At 59.6% G+C, this 19642-nt stretch overlaps 1 protein-coding gene across 2 annotated transcripts; it reads left to right on the top strand.

The window, feature by feature from the left end:
• The first annotated feature begins 206 nt into the window (after nt 1-206).
• Nucleotides 207-19144, top strand: FAM131C (family with sequence similarity 131 member C). 2 transcript variants are annotated; one of them, XM_019461504.2, is made up of 7 exons: nt 207-314; nt 13268-13383; nt 14419-14454; nt 14714-14807; nt 16908-17090; nt 17364-17474; nt 18271-19144. In XM_019461504.2, the coding sequence occupies exons 2-7, from the start codon at nt 13300-13302 to the stop codon at nt 18552-18554; spliced, it is 792 nt and encodes a 263-aa protein (XP_019317049.1). In that variant the 5' UTR covers nt 207-314; nt 13268-13299; the 3' UTR covers nt 18555-19144. The 2 variants fall into 2 exon arrangements, with proteins under 2 accessions (XP_019317049.1, XP_019317047.1); XM_019461502.2 differs by lacking the exon at nt 207-314 and adding an exon at nt 588-912.
• The last annotated feature ends 498 nt before the right edge of the window (nt 19145-19642 follow it).

Genomic DNA, 19642 nt, shown 5'->3' on the forward strand with positions numbered 1-19642 from the left:
TGGCTGCATGTGTGTGCTAGTGCATGCGAGCTCGTGTCTATGAGGGGGTACGGACGCGTGGGACACGCGTGAGCGTGTGCGCGTGAGTGAGCCGCGGTTGCCCCATGAGAAGGGACCCAGGGCTGAGAAGAAGCCCCGCCCAGCCTCTGTGCCGCCAGTGGGCCCGGAGGAGGAGCTGACCCTCAAAGTCGCCTCCCAGCCTAAGGGACCTCAGGCAAGCCTTCGGTGAGCCTCAGTTTCTTCCCCTGTTCAATGGGCGGAGTGGAACTGGTGTTACTGCGCTGCGCCAGGCGTCTGGTCCCGATTAAGTTAAGGTTGCGTGCTTTGTGCCCCAAATCCTGGAATCTCCGCGTCCCCGCTGCCGGTCCCCTTCCCTGACCTTCAGCCCCGGTCACCAGGTGGCGACGGGTGAGGGTCAGAGGTTCCATCCCCTCTCCCCGGCTCCCCGCCGCTCGCCGTGGCTCCCTCCCTCCCTCCAGCCCGGGTCACCCCGCACCCCCGCCGCCACGCCCCGCCCCGCCCCGCCCCGCCCCCGTCCCGCCGACCCCGCCCCCCAGCCGGGGCTGCGGCCACAGGTGCGCGCGGCGGGCGGCGCCGGGCGCTGGGGAAGGGGCGGGGCGCCCTGCGCGCGGCTCTGCGCTCGCGGGCTCGGGGCGCGCGGTCCCCCGGGTCCCCCCGCCCGCCGTGCTGCCCGCGGCTGGCAGGAGCGGGCGCGGCGCGGGAGGCGGCGGCGGGCACGACCCGGCGGGAGCGACGGGGAGCCGAGCGGAGCCCCAGCCCCTTCCCGCCCGCTGCGCCGGCGCCGCGCGTGAGCCCCGGGCCCGCGGAGAGATGAGCGCCCGGCGGCCCGACGCACCCGAGGCGCAGCGGCCCGGCCCCGCGGCCCCGTGATGGGCTCCTGCGTGTCGCGAGGTGAGGGGGCTGCCGGCCCGGGTGGGGGGTCGGGGGCCCGGGGCCCCAAGCCGAGGACGCTCGCACGTCCGCTCGCCGGCTCCCGGGAACCTGGGGGGTGGGAGCGGGGGCTGGGGGGCGACCCGGCCTTCGCGACCGGTACCACCCCACGCCACCCCACCGAGCCCCAGGGGACGCGGTGCCCCGGGAGGACGGGGGAGGGGGGCAGCGCGGGGAGAGCACGGGGAGGTCACCGCATCCCCAGCCCGGCTTGGAACCACACCCAGGCAGGTGGCTCGGAGCGGGGTCGCTTCCCAGCCGGCAGCCACACACCCCCTGCCGTGTGCTCTGAGGGGAGGGAGGCTCCTGGTTGCTCCTGGCTTCTCTGGAGAGGCGGTGGGGACACCAGGGGAGCAGGCCGACTCTCCTTCCCACACTCCCCCAAGGCACAGGCCTTACTTGCCCGACGCGGGCACTTCTGTCCCCTCACCCCAGGCCCCTGTCTTCAGGGTCCCGGAACCCCACGGACAGCAATGGGTTAACGGACATGCACAGGTTATGAAGAAGGTATCCCTCCCCCCACCCTCATCCCTACGCCTCGTCCCCACCCCCATTCGTGGTCAGGGGACTGGAAGGGACAGAGACAGCTGATGTTCCCAGGAACCCCTGGGCCTTTCTTTCTGCCTCTGAGCTTTCGGCCCTGCCCTGGCCCCCTCTGCTCTCCTGCACTTCCCAAGGTGGTACCCCAGGAGTGGGGAGTGAACTGCCCGGAGGGGGTGGCGGTGGAGTCCTGCACAGAGCAGGGGGGCTGGAGATGGGGGAGGGGGGCTTAGGGGGGTGGAAGTGACTGAGGCCTTGGCCCCAGCTCTGCAGACTGAGGCCAAACCCACTGACCCCAACCACACAGCCAATAGCTTACTTTCAGGGGTTGAGGGATGAACATGCACTGGGGAGGGGCCGCACAGGCCCTGGAGGGGGTCTTGTCCTGGGGGGGGGGGGTGCTGAGGAAGGAGCGCAGCACCCCTCCCCCATCCTCCAGCCTCTAAGGAGCTCATCAGTCCAAGTGGGACGTTCAGGTTAGTAGCTTGGGGTGTCTCAGGAGGGTGTCAGGGCTGGGATCGTGGGTGGGACTGAGGTTGTGCGAGGTTCACAAACTTATTCATTCATTACGCTGATGTCAGCGCGACACCTACTGTGCGTGCTGGGTGGGCATCTAGCGGAGATGGGTCCGGTACAGCGTCTGCCCTTGTGAGGCCTAAAGCTGGCCAGAGGGGAAGGTAGCTTCAAGGGTTCCGGGAGAGTATTTAAGATCCTTGAGGACTGATAGCCTCTCAGTGCGTTTCCAGAAACCAGAAGGCTCTGGGAAGGCTCTGGGTGTGGGGCAGCTGGGATCTAGTGTTTCCTTGGTGACTGTGTCCTTTGCACATCACTTGGCCATCCCGCGCCAGGGACCCGAGTGGACCTGTCTGTGAGCTGGAAGGCTGCAGACCCACTGAACACAGCACAGGGGCCAGAGAGGAAGAGATTCCTGCCAAGGTCCTCTGACCCCCCCAACCAGGGGCTGGCATCCTCTGCCGTGCCTGTCTGAGGTCACACAGGCACCCTTCCTTCTGCGGCTTGGGCTCCCCAGTGCCCCCGCCAGATCTAGCTGTGTGTTCTAACCTTGTCTGCTTCCTGGGGCTTACAGCCCCAACATGCATGGGGCCAGTTGGATGAAGGTCCGAGACCACTTGAGCAGAGGACAACTGTGGTCCCAGGGACCGAAGCACTAAGTGGAGGCCACCCAGCCTCTAATTGTCATTACAGCTTACCAGGTATTGGTTGGAGCATTTTAGGCACAAGTAGCTAATTTGGGGTGGGTACTATCGCAGAACCCATTTTGCAAATGGGGAAACTGCTCAGAGGGGGAGTTGCGTGACCTGAAAATAGCTGACCCTGTGCCCTTTGCCCCCTGCACCACACCCCCAACCCGTAGCCCGGGGGGGCCTGGCCTGCTCCTCTCCAGCTACAGGCTTCCATGAGCTTCCGAGTGTTGTTCTCTACACCTGCACCCAGCGCCAATAACAACCACTGTCTCCAAGCACTTCGCTGTGCCTGCTGCGTAGCCCTGAAGCCAGGCCAGGGATCGCGAGCCTCGTGCTATGCCCATGCTCAGCCCAGAGCCTGCACCCAGGTGGGGCCGCCCTAGCCAAACCCGAGCCCCGGGTACAGGCCACACCTGGCAGAGCCTCCCCATAGCAGCATGGGGCAGCACGTCCCTTCTCTGTGCCAGGCCTGAGAGGTCAGGACTGCAGACTGTGGAGCTGGCCAGCCTAGGTTCCCATCCACACCATTCACTAGCTCTGTGACCTCAGCAAGTTACTTCACCTTGGATGTGTGTCTCAGTGCTCTCATCTCTAAAATGGGACTAATACCAGTATTGATGTCCTAGGGTTGCTGGGCGGGGATCAAATGACTTAATTCCTGTAGAGCACTCAGACCCAGTGCCTGGCAGGAAGCAAGCACTCATAAGTGTTACTGTTTGTTTCATTTGAAATGTTTTGTTATCACCGAGATAACAAAGAGACCCTCTTGTCTGGGAAAGGGGAGGCCTCGGAGGCTTCCAGCCCCGTCCTGCCCTCATGACTGCCCTGTGGCAGGCATTTGAGGTACTGAGGACTTGGGGAAAGTCATGGGGACCAGAGTAAGGCAACAAATGCTATTTCCAGGAGCTACTTTGTATTCATCATCTACTAAGCTACCATTTATCAAGGGCTTAGCCTCACCCCGGCTGAGCCTTTACTCCTCTGACCTAGTTTGTCCTCATTCAACCCCGGGAGGGGAGACACGGGGCTCAGAGACAGGAAGTCTTACCTGAGGTCACACAGCCAGGACACTGAGAGGCAGGATTTGAATCCAGGTCCGTGGTAGCTGAGCACCTGAGGAGGGACCCCTTGCCCTTTGCTTTCTGATGTGCCCTACGTGAGAGAGGTACCCAGTGCATGGCCAGTGCTTAAAAAAAACACAACTCTCGAATAACTCACGTGGTTGGGGCTTTGCTGCCACCACTGGTGACAAAGTGTATGGAGCAGAGGGGTTAATATCTGCCTCCCTCTCTCCCGGCTGCAGGTTCTCTCAGGGCCGCCCCATGCCCCTGGCGCCCCTCCGCCTGCCCCTCCTGCCCCAGCCGTGTCCTCCAACCAGCCCATCAGCCTCCTGGCCTCACCCTGGGGCTCTCAGTGCCCTGGGCCCTGGGGTGAGGGCAGAAATTGGAGACTGAAGCCTTTCTTCTGGAAGGTCAGACATCTATTATGCCTGGGAGAAGGCTCCAGCTCTGAAGGGGCCGGCCAGAGCCACCCACGGCGCCCAGGGCCCACTGACCACGCCCCCGTCCCAGCCCCTCAGCTCTTTCTCACCCTGGCCCTTGCAGAGCCAGTGAGCAGTCCGACATGGGCACTGGGGGAGACTGAGGAAGGAGTAGATCGGGCCTTGTTAGGAGCTCACTGTCTGAGGAAAGAAACACAACCTTGCCCGTGGAGTAGTCTAAGTGGGGAGGCAGGGCATGGACACACACACATACACACACACACATGCAGAAAAACTGCTTGAGGAGATCACCACTGGTTAGTGGTTTGAGCACAGTCTCTGGAATTTCAGACTGATCTAGGTTTGAACCCCCATCTCTGTTCTTATTAGCTGGTGACTTTGCAGAAGTGATTTAACTTCTCTGAGCCTCAGTTTCCCTGTCTGTAAAGTGGACATAATAGTATCTACTTTGCAGGATTTTAGTGAGGGTTAAACAAGAGATAATGGATGAAAAGGCCTAGGACAGTCAAGGCCTAGGCCCTGAAAAATAGTAGGTGTTCAATAAATAATGGCAGCAAATTACTGCAGGCCAGACTTTGCTCATTAGGGCTAATACAGCCGAGGCCAATCTAGGCAGGCTGCCTGGAGGAGGTGAGGCTAGCACAAAATGAGCTCTAGGATAGCTCATCAAAGAGACTGAGCCACAGGATGGCTGAGGAAATGGAAAGGAGTTGAGGTGTGTGGGAGGTCCTAGAGAAGGGCCCGTTGTCTCCCTCCCATCCTTGGTTGGGGAATGGAAACGGACCCCCTTGCTCTGCATCAACTCACTGATGAAGTTACCGCTGTGGTCCTGGTGACCTATAAACAAATGTCCTGGGGAGCAGAAGGGCACTTTGTCCACTCGAGGCCAGGCCTCTGCCAAGCTCAGAGCGACAGCCTGCTGTCATGGCAGTGACTCACCAGGCAGAGAGGCCAAGGGCTCACTCCCGGTGGCCTCCCTCTGCACAGTCCCCACGGTAAGCTCCAGCCCTAGGGGCAGGAGCAGAGGTCACCGGTGGTGACCGCGATCTGTCCACCCGCTCCGGAAAGAGGATCTCAGGTCTGAGAGGGGAGAGGGACAGAGCAGCCACCGTTTCCGGAGTGTTTGATGTGATGGGTGCCTCATCCTCGGCAACCCTTCCCTGAGGATGTGGGGACTCTCAGCTCACAGGTGAGAGCCCACAGCTCACAGGGGCTGTGACGCATCTGGGATTGGACCCGGGGCAGGGACTGTAAAAGTGTTCTCCTCAGAGACTAGGACAGGGCCTGGACCTCAGCCGGCCAGCAGCACGCACCCGGGGAGCCCCTGGCTGGAGGACTGCACTGTGCGCTCAGCCACAGGGGTCCTGAGGAGCTTAGAGCCCAAGCTTGGCGGCTATGGGTGGGTGGGTGGGGGGGGGGGCACGGTGAGGACCTTTGCACCCCGGCTGCATATCAATTACTGTGTGCTTGCTTGCTTGCTTTTAAAGTTTATTTTTATTTATTTTGAGAGAGAGAGCAAGTGGGGCTGGGGCAGACAGAGAGGGAGACAGAATCCCAAGCAGGCTCCATGCTGTCAGTGCAGAGCCCGATGCGGGGCTCGAACCCACGAATCGTGAGATCATGACCTGAGCCGAAACCGAGTTGGGCCCTTAACAGACTGACCCACCCAGGTGCCCCTCCTGTGTGCTTTCAAGAGGAAGTTTACCCTCTCTGGGCTGCTGGGAAAGAACGGGGTTACCTTGGGCCCTCCCTGCCCTCCTGGGGTGCAGAGCCCTGGGAGACACTCCAGGGGCAGATGGCAGCCACAATGACTAATGGGCTGGGACGAGAGCACCAAAGAACAGCTAAAGGGGCTAGATGGTTCCGAGGCACGTGTGAGAGGGAGCTGAGCTGCAGACGCACCCAAGGAGCAAGTAGAGACAACCAGGGTGGGAGCTTTGCAGCAAGAGGGGCTTAGGTTAGACATCAGGAGGAACTGTCTGCAGAAGATTGAGGAGCTGGTGTGAGAAGGCAGGAAGCATCCTTGGTAGGCAGGAGAGAGCGCTGGCTGAAGGCACAGGGACAGAGGACACGTCTGGATGACACCCCTCTCCTTGCAGGATCAAGATGGCCCCTTCCAAGTTGCTAGGGCAACCAGAGGCTTGTCGCTGCTGTGGCCAGGGGAGGTGGGGGAGGGGGCAGGTCTCCAAAGGGGCCTCAGGCCTTGAGGTCAAAGGAGTAGGGTGTGGACCCGGAGGGGAAGGAGGGCCCCACCACTGCCTCGGAGAAGGAGACGCCCACAGGAGCAGTGGCCAGGGGTCCCCCCAGGCTGTCCCCAGCCCCCACCCCACATGAAACACTGTGTTTTTCCAGTTGCTGGTGGTGACGAGGCTGCCGGTCCCAGCTGGGCGAAGAGCAGCCTGTGACTTCACCCTGGGCTGCTCCATTACCTGACGTCTCCATGGCAACCAGCCTGTGACATCACGGGGCCAAAGTCCTCAGGGGGAGAAGGCAGCTTTGGAGGAGGCTCCCAGACGCCAACTGAGGCAGGGGGCAGGAGAGCCGGAGAGGGGCTGAGAGCCAGCAGCCCTCCAAGTCCACCTTGGCCAATGACCTTGCTCAAGCCATGTCTGCTCCAGGCCTTTGACACGGCCTAGCAGCTTCCTCAGTGCTCAGCTCCTCTTACTCTCCAGCCTGCAGACCACACAGTTTTAAAACAGCTTCAGGGACGACCAGGGACCCCTAGAAATATTCTGGCACCTCTCAAAGTTCCCCGGGACAGCCTGCAGCCAGCACAACTCTGCCTGCACCCCGGCAGGCCCCTGCTTATGCACTCTGGAATCTTAGGAATGGCCACTCTCAGACGTTTTTGACTGGAACCCGTAGCAATAAATATATTTTGCATCACGACCTAGCACACACATAGACAATTCTTACCACAGGTGCGTAGGCACACTTGTGTGGGCACATGCGTGTCTGTGCAATTTAAAGTTTCATGGGGCGCCTAGGTGACTTGGTTAAGCGTCTGACTTCAGCTCAGGTCATGATATCACGGTTTGTGAGTTCGAGCCCCACATCGGGCTCTGTGCTGACAGCTCAGAGCCTGGAGCCTGCTTCCGATTCTGTGTCTCCCTCTCTCTCTGCCCCTCCCCTGCTCACACTCTGTCTCTCTCCTTCAAAAATAAATAAACGTTAAAAAAAAAATAATAAACTGAAGTTTCATGAAACAATACTTAACCTGACTCCTCCGTAGGTTCTGGTATTTTCTGTCTTATTTTATCACTTTTTTAACAGACTCTTTTTTTTGAGTTTATTTATTTTTGGGGGGGTGGGGAGTGTGTGTGAGCAGGGGAGGGGCAGAGAGAGAGGGAGAGAGAGAGAATCCTAAGCAGGCTCCATGCTGTCAGTGCTGAGTGAGACACGGGGCTCGATCTCACAAACCATGAGATCATGACCTGAGCTGAAGTCAAGAGTCAGATGCTTAACTGCCTAAGCCACCCAGGCACCTGTATTTTATTTTATTTTTTTTTATTTTTAAATGTTTGTTTAGTTTTTGAGAGAGAGAGAGAGAGAGTGCACACACAAGCAGAGGAGGGGGCAGAGAGAGAGAGAGAGGGAGACACAGAATCGGAAGCAGGCTCCAGGCTCCCAGCTGTCAGCACAGAGCCCGATGTGGGGCTCGAACCCATGAACTGTGACGTCATGACCTGAACTGAAGTCGGATGCTTAACTGACTGAGCCACCCAGGTGCCCCTATTTTATTTTATTCTTTAAAAATATGACCTAGTAAGTGGCTTGCATGACCCACTGAAGGATGTGCCCCTGCTTGAACGCCACCTTGGAACACGGTCTTTGTACACATGGAGACTCTGAAACCCAGAGAGGGGCAGTCCCAGCTCAGGGACACACAGCCGGGACTCGGGATAAAGGGCAGGATGTGTGGAATGTTCCCGTGTGCAAGCACATGGCTCGGCCCACGCTGCTCTTGGCTCCTGGGTGATTGAGCTCTGAGTTCAGGGCGTGGGAATGTCAGTCCTGACTCTGCCTTCCTTTTCTCCAGTCCTGCTTCAGACAGGCTCATTCAGACCTCCCTCAGCTGCCCGCCTGCACCCGCCTCTGGGCCAGTCTCAGGGGATCCTGAGTCCCGTCCAGCGTGGATGGAGACTTTTACCTCACACCCTACTTGGTGTTCCCTTTGGCCGTCCAGTCAGGACTGGCCGCACCTGAGGGCCACAGCCTGCTTTTTCCTCTGCTGGCCTCCCTCCTCTCTCTGGGTCCCATTCTCCTCTGACACGTTGGGGTCTGGCATATGAGGAACTTGTAGAAAAGTGGCCAAGATATTTTTATCCATCTGGAGTTCTAGTGATCTCTGTTGGCTCAAACTGGCTCACTGTTGAGGCCAAAAAAAAAAAAATTTGTTTTTAATGTTAATTTCTTTTGAGAGAGAGAGAGAGGGGGAGAGGGGCAGGGAGAGAGGGAGACAGGGAATCCCAAGCAGGCTCTGCACTGTCAGCGCGGAGCCTGATGTGGGGCTTGAACTCGTGAACCATCAGATCATGACCTGAGCTGAAATCGAGAGTTGGACGCTTAATCAACTGAGCCACCCAGGCACCCCTGTTGAGGCAAAATTTAGTGAGCAATGTGCAGGCCCTGTGGCAGGTGCTGGGGCTGTGGTGGTGAATAAAGCTGACGAGGACCAGCCTGTAGACGGCTGATGGTCTACTGAAAGACTGTGAATAAGGAAAGGGACATATAATGTGTGGTGATGGGCACCATAAGATCACGGGGTAGGAAAGGACAGGTGTCATTAAACAAAATGGCTGGAGACCTCGCTGAGGTTCTAACATTTGAGCAGAGACCTGAATGCAGTGTGGGAGTGAACCTGCGGCTATGTGGGAGGAGAGAGTTCCAGCTGGAGGAACTGAGCGGCCAGTGCAAAGGCCCTGAGGCAGGAATGTGCTGGGCGCGTCTGAGCCATCAGTGTGGCTGGAGTGCAAGAGGGAGAGAGAGGGACGTTGAGGTGGCAGGGGGACCACAGGTCCCAGATTAGCATGTGTGAGTTCTGCCAGGGGCCACCTGGGGGGCCTGCCCACTGCAGGGAGGTCTGACCCGGTTTGACCTCTTCCATTCTCAGCCCAACTCCCTCGACCCCTAAAGTTGCCCACCTTCCAGCCTCTGAGGCCTGGGGTCCCCTTGTCCTTCATGCAGCCCTCTTAGGGGGCACCAGCAGAAGTCAAACACGGTCCCTTCCTCAGTGTCCTGTTGACCCTTGAGAAACTCATAAGGCAGGCTGCTCCACTCCTCTTCCCGGCCCAGCTGTCTCTCCCCAGCTGTGCAGACACCCAGCCAGGGGTGGGGCGGGTGGGTAAGGATGCCGGCCTCTCTTGTGCAGGCATCCCAGATTTCTGAGAGCCCCCTCACTTCACTTGTGAAGTCAGCAGCGTCAGAAGGGTGGTGCATGGCTGGGGTAGAACAGCCTGTCTCAACCACCTTGAAGAGGGTGTTTGCTTCCCCTGCCCTTGACAGTGGCTTTCTTCCAAGTGGGGTACCCGGTACGTCTGTTCTGCTTTGGATCCTGGTAGGCAATACCTAGAGAACAAGAGCAGTCAACTGTCCATTCTACAGATGAAGAAATGGAGGCTCCAAGAGGCAAAGTCAAGGTCCCACAGGTAGTAAAGGGCAGAGTTGGGATTTGAACTGGGCGATCTGGCACCAGAGTGTCACCCAGTTGTCTCTGGACCAGCTCCTCAGGAGCAGACCCTGGAATGAGGATTTGGGTGCAACTGGTGTATGAAGGAGATCTTGCAGAGGAAACCAGTAAAGGAATGGAGAGAGCAAGGCGGAGGAGAGGGGCCGCAAAGGGTCTGTCGCCCTGCGAGGGTGGCTGCAGCCCCATCCCGCGGGGGGGACTCTGAGCTTTTCAACCCCAAACAAAGGGTCATAAACTCGCCTCCGGTTGCCAGAGAGTGGCTCACCCGAAGGAGACACGGTTGCTGCCAGTTGGGAGCCAAGCCCATGGGGCAGGGGCTGTGAATGCGCAAAAACAGGAGGAGAAAGCCATCCAAAGGCACAAGTGAGGCCAGTGGAGCACTCATGCTGTCCTCCGGCTCCCCATCCTCCCCTCCCTGCCAACACCTCCGAAAGCCCCCTAGTCACACTTCAGCCCACGGCCCAGCCCTGCCTCTGGGAGCACCTGATACCTTCCACCTCCGCTTCCTCCAGGAAGCCCTGCTTGCTTCCACGCCGTCTGCTCTTGCAGACTAAGCCAGAGAAGGGTGGTGGGAGCCAGCGTCCAGCACAGGGATGCTGCAGGCTGGGACCAGCGTCCTGCAGAGATCCCCCTCCCTGCCACGGCCCAGACACCCCTGCTCCTCCAGTCTCCCAGACTCCAGGGTTTTGTGCAAGCTGCACACCCCTCCCTCTGCCCACAACACCTTCCTTCTGGCACCCCCTCCTGGCTAGCTCCCCCATCCGCGTGAGGAGTCCGTTCCATCATACCAGGAGAGGGGGTGAAGAACGGGAGCACTCGTGGGTGCTCCTGCCCCCCCCCCCCACCGCCCGTCAGCCTTGTGTTTGAACGAGGGGCTTTGGGACTGGTTTCCATGCAACTGGGAGCTCCCAGAGGGCGGGGATGAAGTCTTAATCCCGCCTCTGTGCCCAGGCGCTTGGATGGTACAGACATGTATTAAATGGATGCTTAGTGGGAGAAGAAATGAATGGATGCATAAATGAATGAATGAATGAACCAACTAGAATATCAGCTCCATGAGGGCAGAAACCATCTCCGTCTTGCTTGTCATTGTTTGTCAGTGTTCCTAGTGCCCATAACAGAGCCTGGCACGTAGTAGGTGCTCAGCTAATGCTTTGGAATGCGTCAGAAAGAAATGCTTACTCAAGTGAATGTAAGGGTGCTCCCAGTTACCCTCTGGAGGTGGAGTCCTCTTCAGTTCAGCCCAAGAATTCAGTCCAGCAAATCCCGCTTCTTCTTCATTTCAGCCTGTCATCCCTTCAGCAATTTCTGCAAGCCTACTATGTGGTAGGCCCTGAGAATGCATCACGATGGGACTGGTCCCTGCCCTCCCACACATGCTTTTAGCAGACAGCCTGTGCTAACTGCTATGATACAGGCAGAGGTCATTCCACAGTGTCGACAGAACACCCTCTGGGTGCCAGGCCCTGTTCTCTGGTCTTTGCTATGGTCTCTGCTCTCATGGTCTCGCATTCCCAGAGGGATCGGACACTTCAAAACACAAGAACGTCAAAGAGTGCCGGCTGCTGTAAAGGAAGCTTGGCCCCGGGGGCAGGGAGGGCCCCCTGAGGAGGTGACCTTGAGCCGAGACCTGAGTGACACGGTTCAGGAAGATCTGGGGATGGTGTTCCAGGTGGAGGGGACAGCAAGGACAAAGAACAAGTGGGCCATTTGGGGAGCAGCAGGGAGGCTAGAGTGGCGGGAACAGGGACCAGGCTGGCGTGCAGGGTGAGGGGCTGGCTCTCCCGTCAGGTTCGATGGAAGGCAGCCAGCGGCAGGTTTTCAGCAAAGGTGCAGTCCGACCTGTAGCATCCCTGTGCGGCGGGGTGGAGAGAGGGCTGCGTGCCAGGAGAGGAAGCAGGAGGCTGTGGCCCTCTTGTGGTCCAGGTGAGAGAGGGTGATGCCCCCTCGTGGGCAGCAGTGGCGGGGATGGAGACGGGTAAATCCGGAAGGGAGGTTGGAGAGAGAGCCAGTAGGGCTTGCTGGTTGGGAGGGTTGGGGGAAGGCAGCGCGGAGAAAACTGGATTTTTGGTTGGTACAGCTGGGTGGACCCTTGCATCATTTTCTAAAATCGGAGAAGTGGAGGAAGATGGGCCCGAGTTTCCTTGAGACACCTGCCGGGCATCCGTGAAGGGAGTTGGAAATTCAGTGTGGGGCTCAAGCAGAGTCAGGGCCGTGGGTGCGAATGTGGGCGGCAGCCGCTCGCTCTCCGATGAGATGCCCTGGGAGAGAGGAGGGAGATGAGGAGGGGCCGGGAGGGAGCGGAAGGGGGACCACGGAGGTGGGAGGGAAGCCCGAGATGGGCGTGGCTTGAGAGGGAGGGAGGGGCTGAAAAGCCAATGAACCGCTGGGCTGGGCCAGGTAGTCAAGGGCTTTCTCCGGAGAGGCGACCCGAAGAGGGTGGAGGAGAAAATGGGAGCCCGGGAAGTAGAGGTCGAACACAACTCTAAGCGTGGCCTGGAAGGGGTTGGAGGAGTGGGCACGGAGCTGGGGGGAGCTGGGGTCGGGACCACCACACCGGCGGCCAAGAGGCAGACAGACAGACCGGACGATCACAAGAGCAGAGAGAGAGCAGAGCTCCTGGGTGGGGGGCAAGGCCAGGTCCCAGTCCCTGGTTGGGACGGCTGGTCTGGGCTCGGCTCGGATGGGGTAGGGATAGTTCTTCCTCTGTCATAGGAGGGAGAGCAGATGGTGTGGGCAAAATGCGGGCGGGGTAATGATTTGAGGTAGAAAAATGGGGCCAGGATGGAGCCTGCCGAAGGCTTCTGGATCTCAGTGAGGGACGGGGAAGAGCCAGAAGCAGGGCGTGGGGTCGGGGGTGCCAGGGTTGCCGGTTGGAGAAGGAAAGACGCCCGAGGGAGTCCGCCTGGCAGGAAGCAAACTTAGCGGTGATGGGAGACAGGTAGAAGGGTCCCCAGACGGTGTCTTGTGCGAGGCCTGTGACTTTCTCCAGCGACATGCAGGTCCAGGCACGGAGCAGGCAGAGGGGAGACTGAACACGGTTGAGACTTGAGGGCGTCCGCGAAGGAGAGCTCAGTTCGCAGGCTGGGCCAGGGCTGGGCCGGGAGGGGAGTGAGGGCGCCAGGGGCTAGTGGAAAAGAGGAGGGGAAATGGATTGGAGGTCTCCATGAGGTCAAAACTTCTGGAGTGTGGGTGCTGGAATTAGGGGAAACGGAGGAACAGGCAGATTGTCTCCTCATCTGCCACGGCCTTGGGTCTCTGTTTCCTACAAGATGACAAGGGATGATAATATCGTAGTGCCCATCTCTCGGGGCTTGAACAGGCCCCATAAGGAGGAGAGTGTGCGGTTTTTCTGAGTTCTTCCTGCCATTGTATTTCCAGATCTGTTCACAAGTGCCCACAAGGACTGCCCCATGCCCCAGGGCACGGGTCCTCTGAACCCAGACTTGCCCTCCAGCCATCCCCCTGCTGTCGCTCCAGACCATGTCACTGGCAAGGTAACTGGTCACCCTTCATCCCCACCTATGCCCTGGTTCCCAGAGTGTCCCCTACAGCTCCCCACAGGGAGCTGAAATCTTTCCAATCTTCCCTTCCCGCCGCACTTGGCTACTTCCTGTGGGATCAGAGCCCCCAAGGTTTGGTACTCAGTTGAATGAAGGTCTGGGTCACCCTGGGCATCCAGGACCTGGACCTGGGTTGTTTAGAAAAGAGAGTCCTGCCTTGGAGATTTTCCCACCCAAATTAACTCAGTCTTGCAGATAACAAGCCCCCCCACCCCCCACCCCCACCCCCTACCACCAGCCCACCAGCCCTTAGCAGCCTGCATTGCCCTCTGGAGGGTAGAGTGCCATTCTTTTTTTTTCTTTTTCTTTAAGTTTATTTAAGTAATCTCTGCATCCAACGTGGGGCTCGAACTCATAACCCTGAGATCAAGAGCTGGGTGCTGGTTGACTGATCCAGCCAAGCACCCCCAAGGAGTGGCATTCTTAGTCCGGATGCATTAGGAAGAGCTTGCTGGGGGTCTCAAATCTTGCTGCATAGTTTCCACCCCCACCCCAGAGGTCGTGGCTTGAACCTACCTGTTGATATAATTATTATAATATATATATTTTTAGCACATACACATGCTAAGTGTCATGCTGGGCACTTTACATCATGTCATTTGCCTCACGACAACCCGTGAGGTAAATGGTAGTATCACCCCTTTACAGAGGAAGAAACTGACGTTCTGGGATGTTAAGGCATTCGGCTAAGCGTTCCCAGGTGCAAAGTACAGAGTCAAAACTCGAACCCCGGTCAGATCTAGGTCCTGCACTCGCTGCCTTGCTGGCAGAGCCACCATTGCCTGCCCCCCGCCCCCCGTCTTTCCCCGCACGGCAAGGGAAACCAGGGCACGACCCAGGAGTAGGCAGACCCCGACCTCGGAATACCAGAAGGCTGACCAACACCACCGCCCCGGGCTCCAGGACCTGTGCCTTCTGCTGGCACTGTGTGCCAGGCCCTGCCTGACCCTCTTTCTCCTCTCGTTTTAGGACAAACAGATGGATTTCTGTTGGGATCCTTGGCAGGTCAGTGCGTTTGCCCTTCCCCCCAGTCCAGCCAGCCGCAGCTGACACCGTTGCCCCTCACTGTGCAGTGCCCAGCCTGAACACCCAGTCCTGCCGGCCCTGGGGGAGGGGGGCCCTGACGAGAACAGCGGGGTGGGATGGCCCTGTGGGGGTGGGCACAATCGCTCAGGGAGGATGCCTCGTGGGGATGGAAGTGGGGAGGGGGGTGCCCTCTGGCAGGTGCAGGGGGGATGTCATCTGGCACCTCTCTTCCCCGCAGAGGTGCTTCCAGACCACCAACGGCTACCTGTCTGATTCCAGGTCCTGCTCCAGCAACTACAATGTGGCGGCTCTAGCCACCTCGTCCCTTGTGGGTAGGCCCCGACTGCCCTCTCCTGCCTTGGAGTTAGCATGTCCCCCACCCCTGGACACTAGCCGTGGGGAGGGCAGGGCTGGGCCGCAGAGGGAAGGATCGCAGCCCCGCCCGAGTCACCATTTTCCAGATGCCACGCTCCGGGCCGGGTTCGGCCAGGGGTGGTGACTTGGTGCTCCCGACCCACCCCCCCACCCCCCGGCCGGGTTAAGTTGTTGGGGTCTCCCCGAAGCCCTGAGGAGCGGGCCCCGAGTCTTCAGATCTCTTCAGCAGATGCAGTCTGCCCGTCACCCCCGCCTTGGGTCGGGTTCCCTAGAAGCGAGTGCTTTATTGAGGGGTAGTTCTCCAGGGCAGTGTGTAGGAGTGAGGGCAGCAGGGCCAGGGGAGGGAGCCCAGCAAAGAGGGGGCTGCACGAGAAACCGTTCTCGGCCTGATACCCCCCGGGGAGCTCAGGAGCACAGACGAACCGCTCCCGGTGCTGGCGGCTGCTTGGATATCACTGCCCCCCGTTGGTCCCTTGTTGCCCCTGGGAAGGCTCTCCAGCCTCCAGGGTGGCTCTGGGTGAGGCCGCTCCCCTCAGCCAAGGGCAGGCTCTGGGGAGGGCTGCAGGCGGGAGGCAGTGGCAGCGGGGAGGTGGGCGCACAGGCCAGCACGGGGTCTGCCTCAGGTCGCCCAGAGCACACCATCCAGGCCGTTCTCAGCGGGCCAGCCTCTTTGCTCACAGGTCTGTCCCACGTACCTCAGGCTCAGTCTCCTTAAATCCCTCACGGCCCTCACGGCCCTCCCTCCATTTGCCTGGACGCTTTGCCACCTGAAACCCCTTCCCTCTGCAGGGGCCCTGCGAGGGCCTGTCAAACCACCTCCTGCAAAGACCTTCGCCGCACATCTAGCTTGGGGAGGGGGGGCTCTGCCTTCTTCCTCGCCTCCGTCCTCCCCATTTTCTCAGTCTTATGGCTCTGGTTTCCTTGGTGGATACCCCGTCTTGCTTAAATATTGCTGTTCCTTGCGTCTTGGCTCTGAGACCCCGGTGACTGTGTGCTCAGCCTTGGTTCAGAGAGATGCTGAATCATGCCTGACAGCCCTTTCTGTCAACTTCCACATCCAGCCAGTCTCCTCCTGAGAACCCCTCAGGCCACCCGCATCCCCCCCCCCCCAACACTGTCCTGTCTCTTGCTTCCCTTCAGTGGTATCTGACAGAGCCTCATCTCCACCCTTGGCCCCTTCCCTAACTAGGATGCTCTTCCTAAACAGCAGATCTAACCTGTCACTCTCCTGCTCATTACCCTGCTGTGGCTCCCCATTGCTAGAAGGAAAATGTCAGAGTCCTCAGTCTAGCCCCTGAGGGGCTCTCCAGCCTCTTCCAGTCTTAGTGTTGCCCCACGTCTCACCCCTGGTAACCCTGGAATCATGCCAGATTCTTCCATGCCTTCCTTCCCATCTCATCTCTGAAATAGCCTCCAGTCTTGCCTTCTTCTGTCCAATGCACCTACAAACCTACCAACCTACCTGTAAGGCTCAAACCCCGGTCCACCTCTTCCAGGAAGCCTACCTGGTGTACGGCATCCCACGCAGGTCTCCCCTTCAGCAGAGCTGGCACTGGGCTTGGCACAGGGGACGCTCTCTGAGCACTTATTAATTAATGCATAAAGGGAGAGGGCCGGGTGGATCTCGAGTGAATCTTTGGGTGGATCTTCTGGGGCAGAAGGGTCTAAACCTGGTCAAAGGGAATGAAGGGTGTGGCAGGTCTGGGGAGGAAGCACCAAGTGGAGGGGAATATTGCCTGAAAGCAGGATGCTGGGGGGGGGGGCGGTGCATGAGACCTCCACATGAGTGGGGAGCATCTAAGTGAGGTGGGGGGCCTTGGGGCTTGGGGCCCGTGGGGTACAGAGTGGGCAGGGGGACTTGCACAGATAGGTACAGGGCTTTGTGGGTATGAGGCTGTGAGGACGCGGGGCGCTGGATGAGTACACAGCGATGAATGATTGTAGGGCATAGGTCATTGGGTGGGCCTGAGGCACTGGGGGGCCCGGGGTAGCGGGGGTAGGGCCCTGAGCTGGGTTCTGTGTCAGAGCGGTCACCCAGCTGCCCTCCATGCCCCCAGGGGTGGTGCAGAGCATCAAGGACCACATCACGAAGCCCACGGCCATGGCGCGTGGCCGCGTGGCTCACCTCATCGAGTGGAAGGGCTGGCGTGCCCAGCGGTCGGGCTGGGAGCCATCCCCGGCTGAGGATGAGCATTACTGTTGCCTGCCAGACGAGCTGCGGGAGGCCCGCTTTGCTGCAGGTCAGAGGTTGGGGGCGGGGGAGCATGGGGAAGGGACCGTCGGGTCTCTGGTCCTTAGGGGACCGAGGGTCACCACGTGGGCAGTGTCTAGGCAGGGCAAAAAAAAAAATGCCAGGGGGTGGACGGGGCATCAGGTGGACGCTCTGATCACCGGGGCCTGGATGGACAGCCAGCTCACTGCAGAGTGCCAATGTGGCCTGGCACCGAGGCCCTGCCCCCATCTTCTGCCGTGTCCCTGCTGAGCTGAGTCCCGCTGTCCTCCGCCTCCCCCAGGGGTCGCCGAACAGTTTGCCATCACAGAGGCCACACTGAGCGCCTGGTCCTCGTTGGACAATGAGGAGCTTCACCCCGAGAACAGCCCTCAGGACGTCGTCCAGCTACAGGGTACCTCCTGGGCCGGCGCTGGGCGGGGCGGGAGGAGCAGAGCAGGGCCTGGGTGCCTGCCCTGCCACCAAATGCACTGTGACCTCGGACAACCCCCCGCCCCCCTCCCCTCAGCCTTGGTTTCTGCGTCTGTCCAATGGGGCTGGGGATCCTTGCCCTGCCCACTGCCCAAGGAGAGCTCTAAGTGTAAAGGAGAGAAGAATAATAGTAATAATGCATCGTGGGGATTAAGTGATTACTGTGTTAAGTGCGTATTGTATTATCTCACTTAATCCTCACGACACCTCTACGAAATAGGTCCTGTTATTATCTCAGGGAAACCGAGGCACCAGGAAACTTGCCCTAGGTTACACAGCTAGAGGCATCAGAGCCAGGACCTGAACCTTAATCCCTAGCACAACCAACCAGTCTTCTAGAACCCCAGTTACTGCTTCAGCAGGGCTTGGTCCTGGGTGAAGCCTGCATACCAGCTACTTCATTTAATCCTTCCTCTGACAGCGAGGGGAGGGAAGGGAACGGAGGCCCGGGAAGAACACTGTCCCAATTTTCAGAGCGCAGGATGCAGATTCGAGTCCAGGCGGCACGGCCTGCTTTTACCTCCTCCGCTCATTCCACCATCCCTGGAACCCCCAGGGAGAAACAGGGGCTCAGAGAGGTTCAGTGACTTGCCCAGGGTCGCACAGCTCAGCAGTGACAAAACACTGGCCTTCACCTTCCCTCACACACCAGGAGAGGGTGAGGAGGGGGTCCGGGACTCCATTCCTCATGCCTCCTCCCCCTCCTGTTGGTTTTCCAGACCTAGAGAACGTCTACCTTCAGGACAGTCTTCTGAGCGGCCCCTCCCAGGATGACAGTCTTCTGGCCTTCTCTTCCCCTGGCCTCTCCCCCGATGGCTGGCCCTCACCCGATGAGCCCCCCATCACAGCTGCCGACCCCCAGCCCCCCAGCCCTGAACAGCAGCATCGGAGGCGGCTGCCTAGGGGCCCGGGGCCTGAGGGTGGGGCCCACCTGCAGGGCTCCCTCCCCTCGGTGGACAGCATCTCCCTCTCGGAGGAGGAGGACGAGGTGTTCTACAACTGAGGTGGGGGCTACATGGCTCAGAGCCTCCTCATACTGTGACCTTGCCTGGGGAGGCAGCCCGGGCATATCAGGACGTCGGGGTCTGGGCTGGGCGACTCTTGACCCCTCAGGGCAGGCAGAGGGTGGGTGCAGAAGGGATGGGGGGGGGGTCAGCACTCCTTGTGGACCACTCTGTGCCTCCGTGGACCTGCCCCAGCAGTGGGAGCCATAATCCCCCTTCTCCCTTCTTTACTTGGCTCAGGTGGGCACCTTCCCCCGCAGGGTTTCTGTCATCAGTGGGCTCAAGGACACTCAGCAGACACCAGGGCAAGCTGCCCAGAGGACCCTGCAGCTGGGCCCCCAGGCAGACAGACGCAGAAGGGCCTAGGAAACCCACTCGGAGTGGGACCTGGGGCCCCTGCCCTGACCCCGGGGCTCGGTCCTTCCCCCTCCCTCTGTGTTCGTGCCCCCCTCCCTCAGAGGTGGGACAGCCTCTCTGGTAGCTAAGTGTCTGTTCCTCAGCTCCCTTCTTGAGAATCTGTCTCTGGAGGGTCTGTTCATCCCTCACTCTCGGAACCTGCTCCCTGAACCCCTTCCCTGCACCCTGGAAGGTTCTCTGCAGACAATTAAAGCGGTGGGTTCACCCATGAACTTGGCCTGGTCTCTGGGGGAAGGTGTGTCCTTGGGCCCCTGGGATAAGGGGGTTTTAGAGGGATTTGGGGGTGGGGGGGCCCTATGCCCTGCCCCTCCCTCCCCCCCCCCCCGCCCCCAACAGGTGGTTCACCCACTGCCAGCCGGCCCGGAGAGGCCCCACGGGAGATGCCCAAGATTCTGTGGAGCACACAGGAGCCACACCCAGGGACGCTGCTTTATCAGCCCAGGCTCAGCCAAGGAGGAAGCTGGGGCTGGGGTGAGGGTAGCTGGACCACAGGGTTCTTCTTATTCGTGAGGACAAGCGTCATAAGACCTGGTGAGGGGCCTGCTCTCCTGCTTATTTAGCAGCAGTGGGAGGCCAGGAACCCAGGCCTGCGATGCCCACAGGTGGCCACCAGGGGGCCCCCAAGAGCTCGCTCAGGGCCCGCACAGGTACGTCGACGCCCTTGGAGCTG

The sequence above is a fragment of the Panthera pardus genome, unplaced genomic scaffold (assembly GCF_024362965.1).
Source record: "Panthera pardus isolate Hobbes unplaced genomic scaffold, ASM2436296v1 HiC_scaffold_11, whole genome shotgun sequence".
NCBI lineage: Eukaryota > Metazoa > Chordata > Mammalia > Carnivora > Felidae > Panthera > Panthera pardus.

Coding starts and splice junctions, on each gene's coding strand:
- FAM131C (XM_019461502.2), top strand. CDS start 891: ATGGGCTCCTGCGTGTCGCGAG. Junction 913..13,267: donor GGGCTCCTGCGTGTCGCGAG/GTGAGGGGGCTG, acceptor TTGTATTTCCAG/ATCTGTTCACAAGTGCCCAC. Junction 13,384..14,418: donor CAGACCATGTCACTGGCAAG/GTAACTGGTCAC, acceptor CTCTCGTTTTAG/GACAAACAGATGGATTTCTG.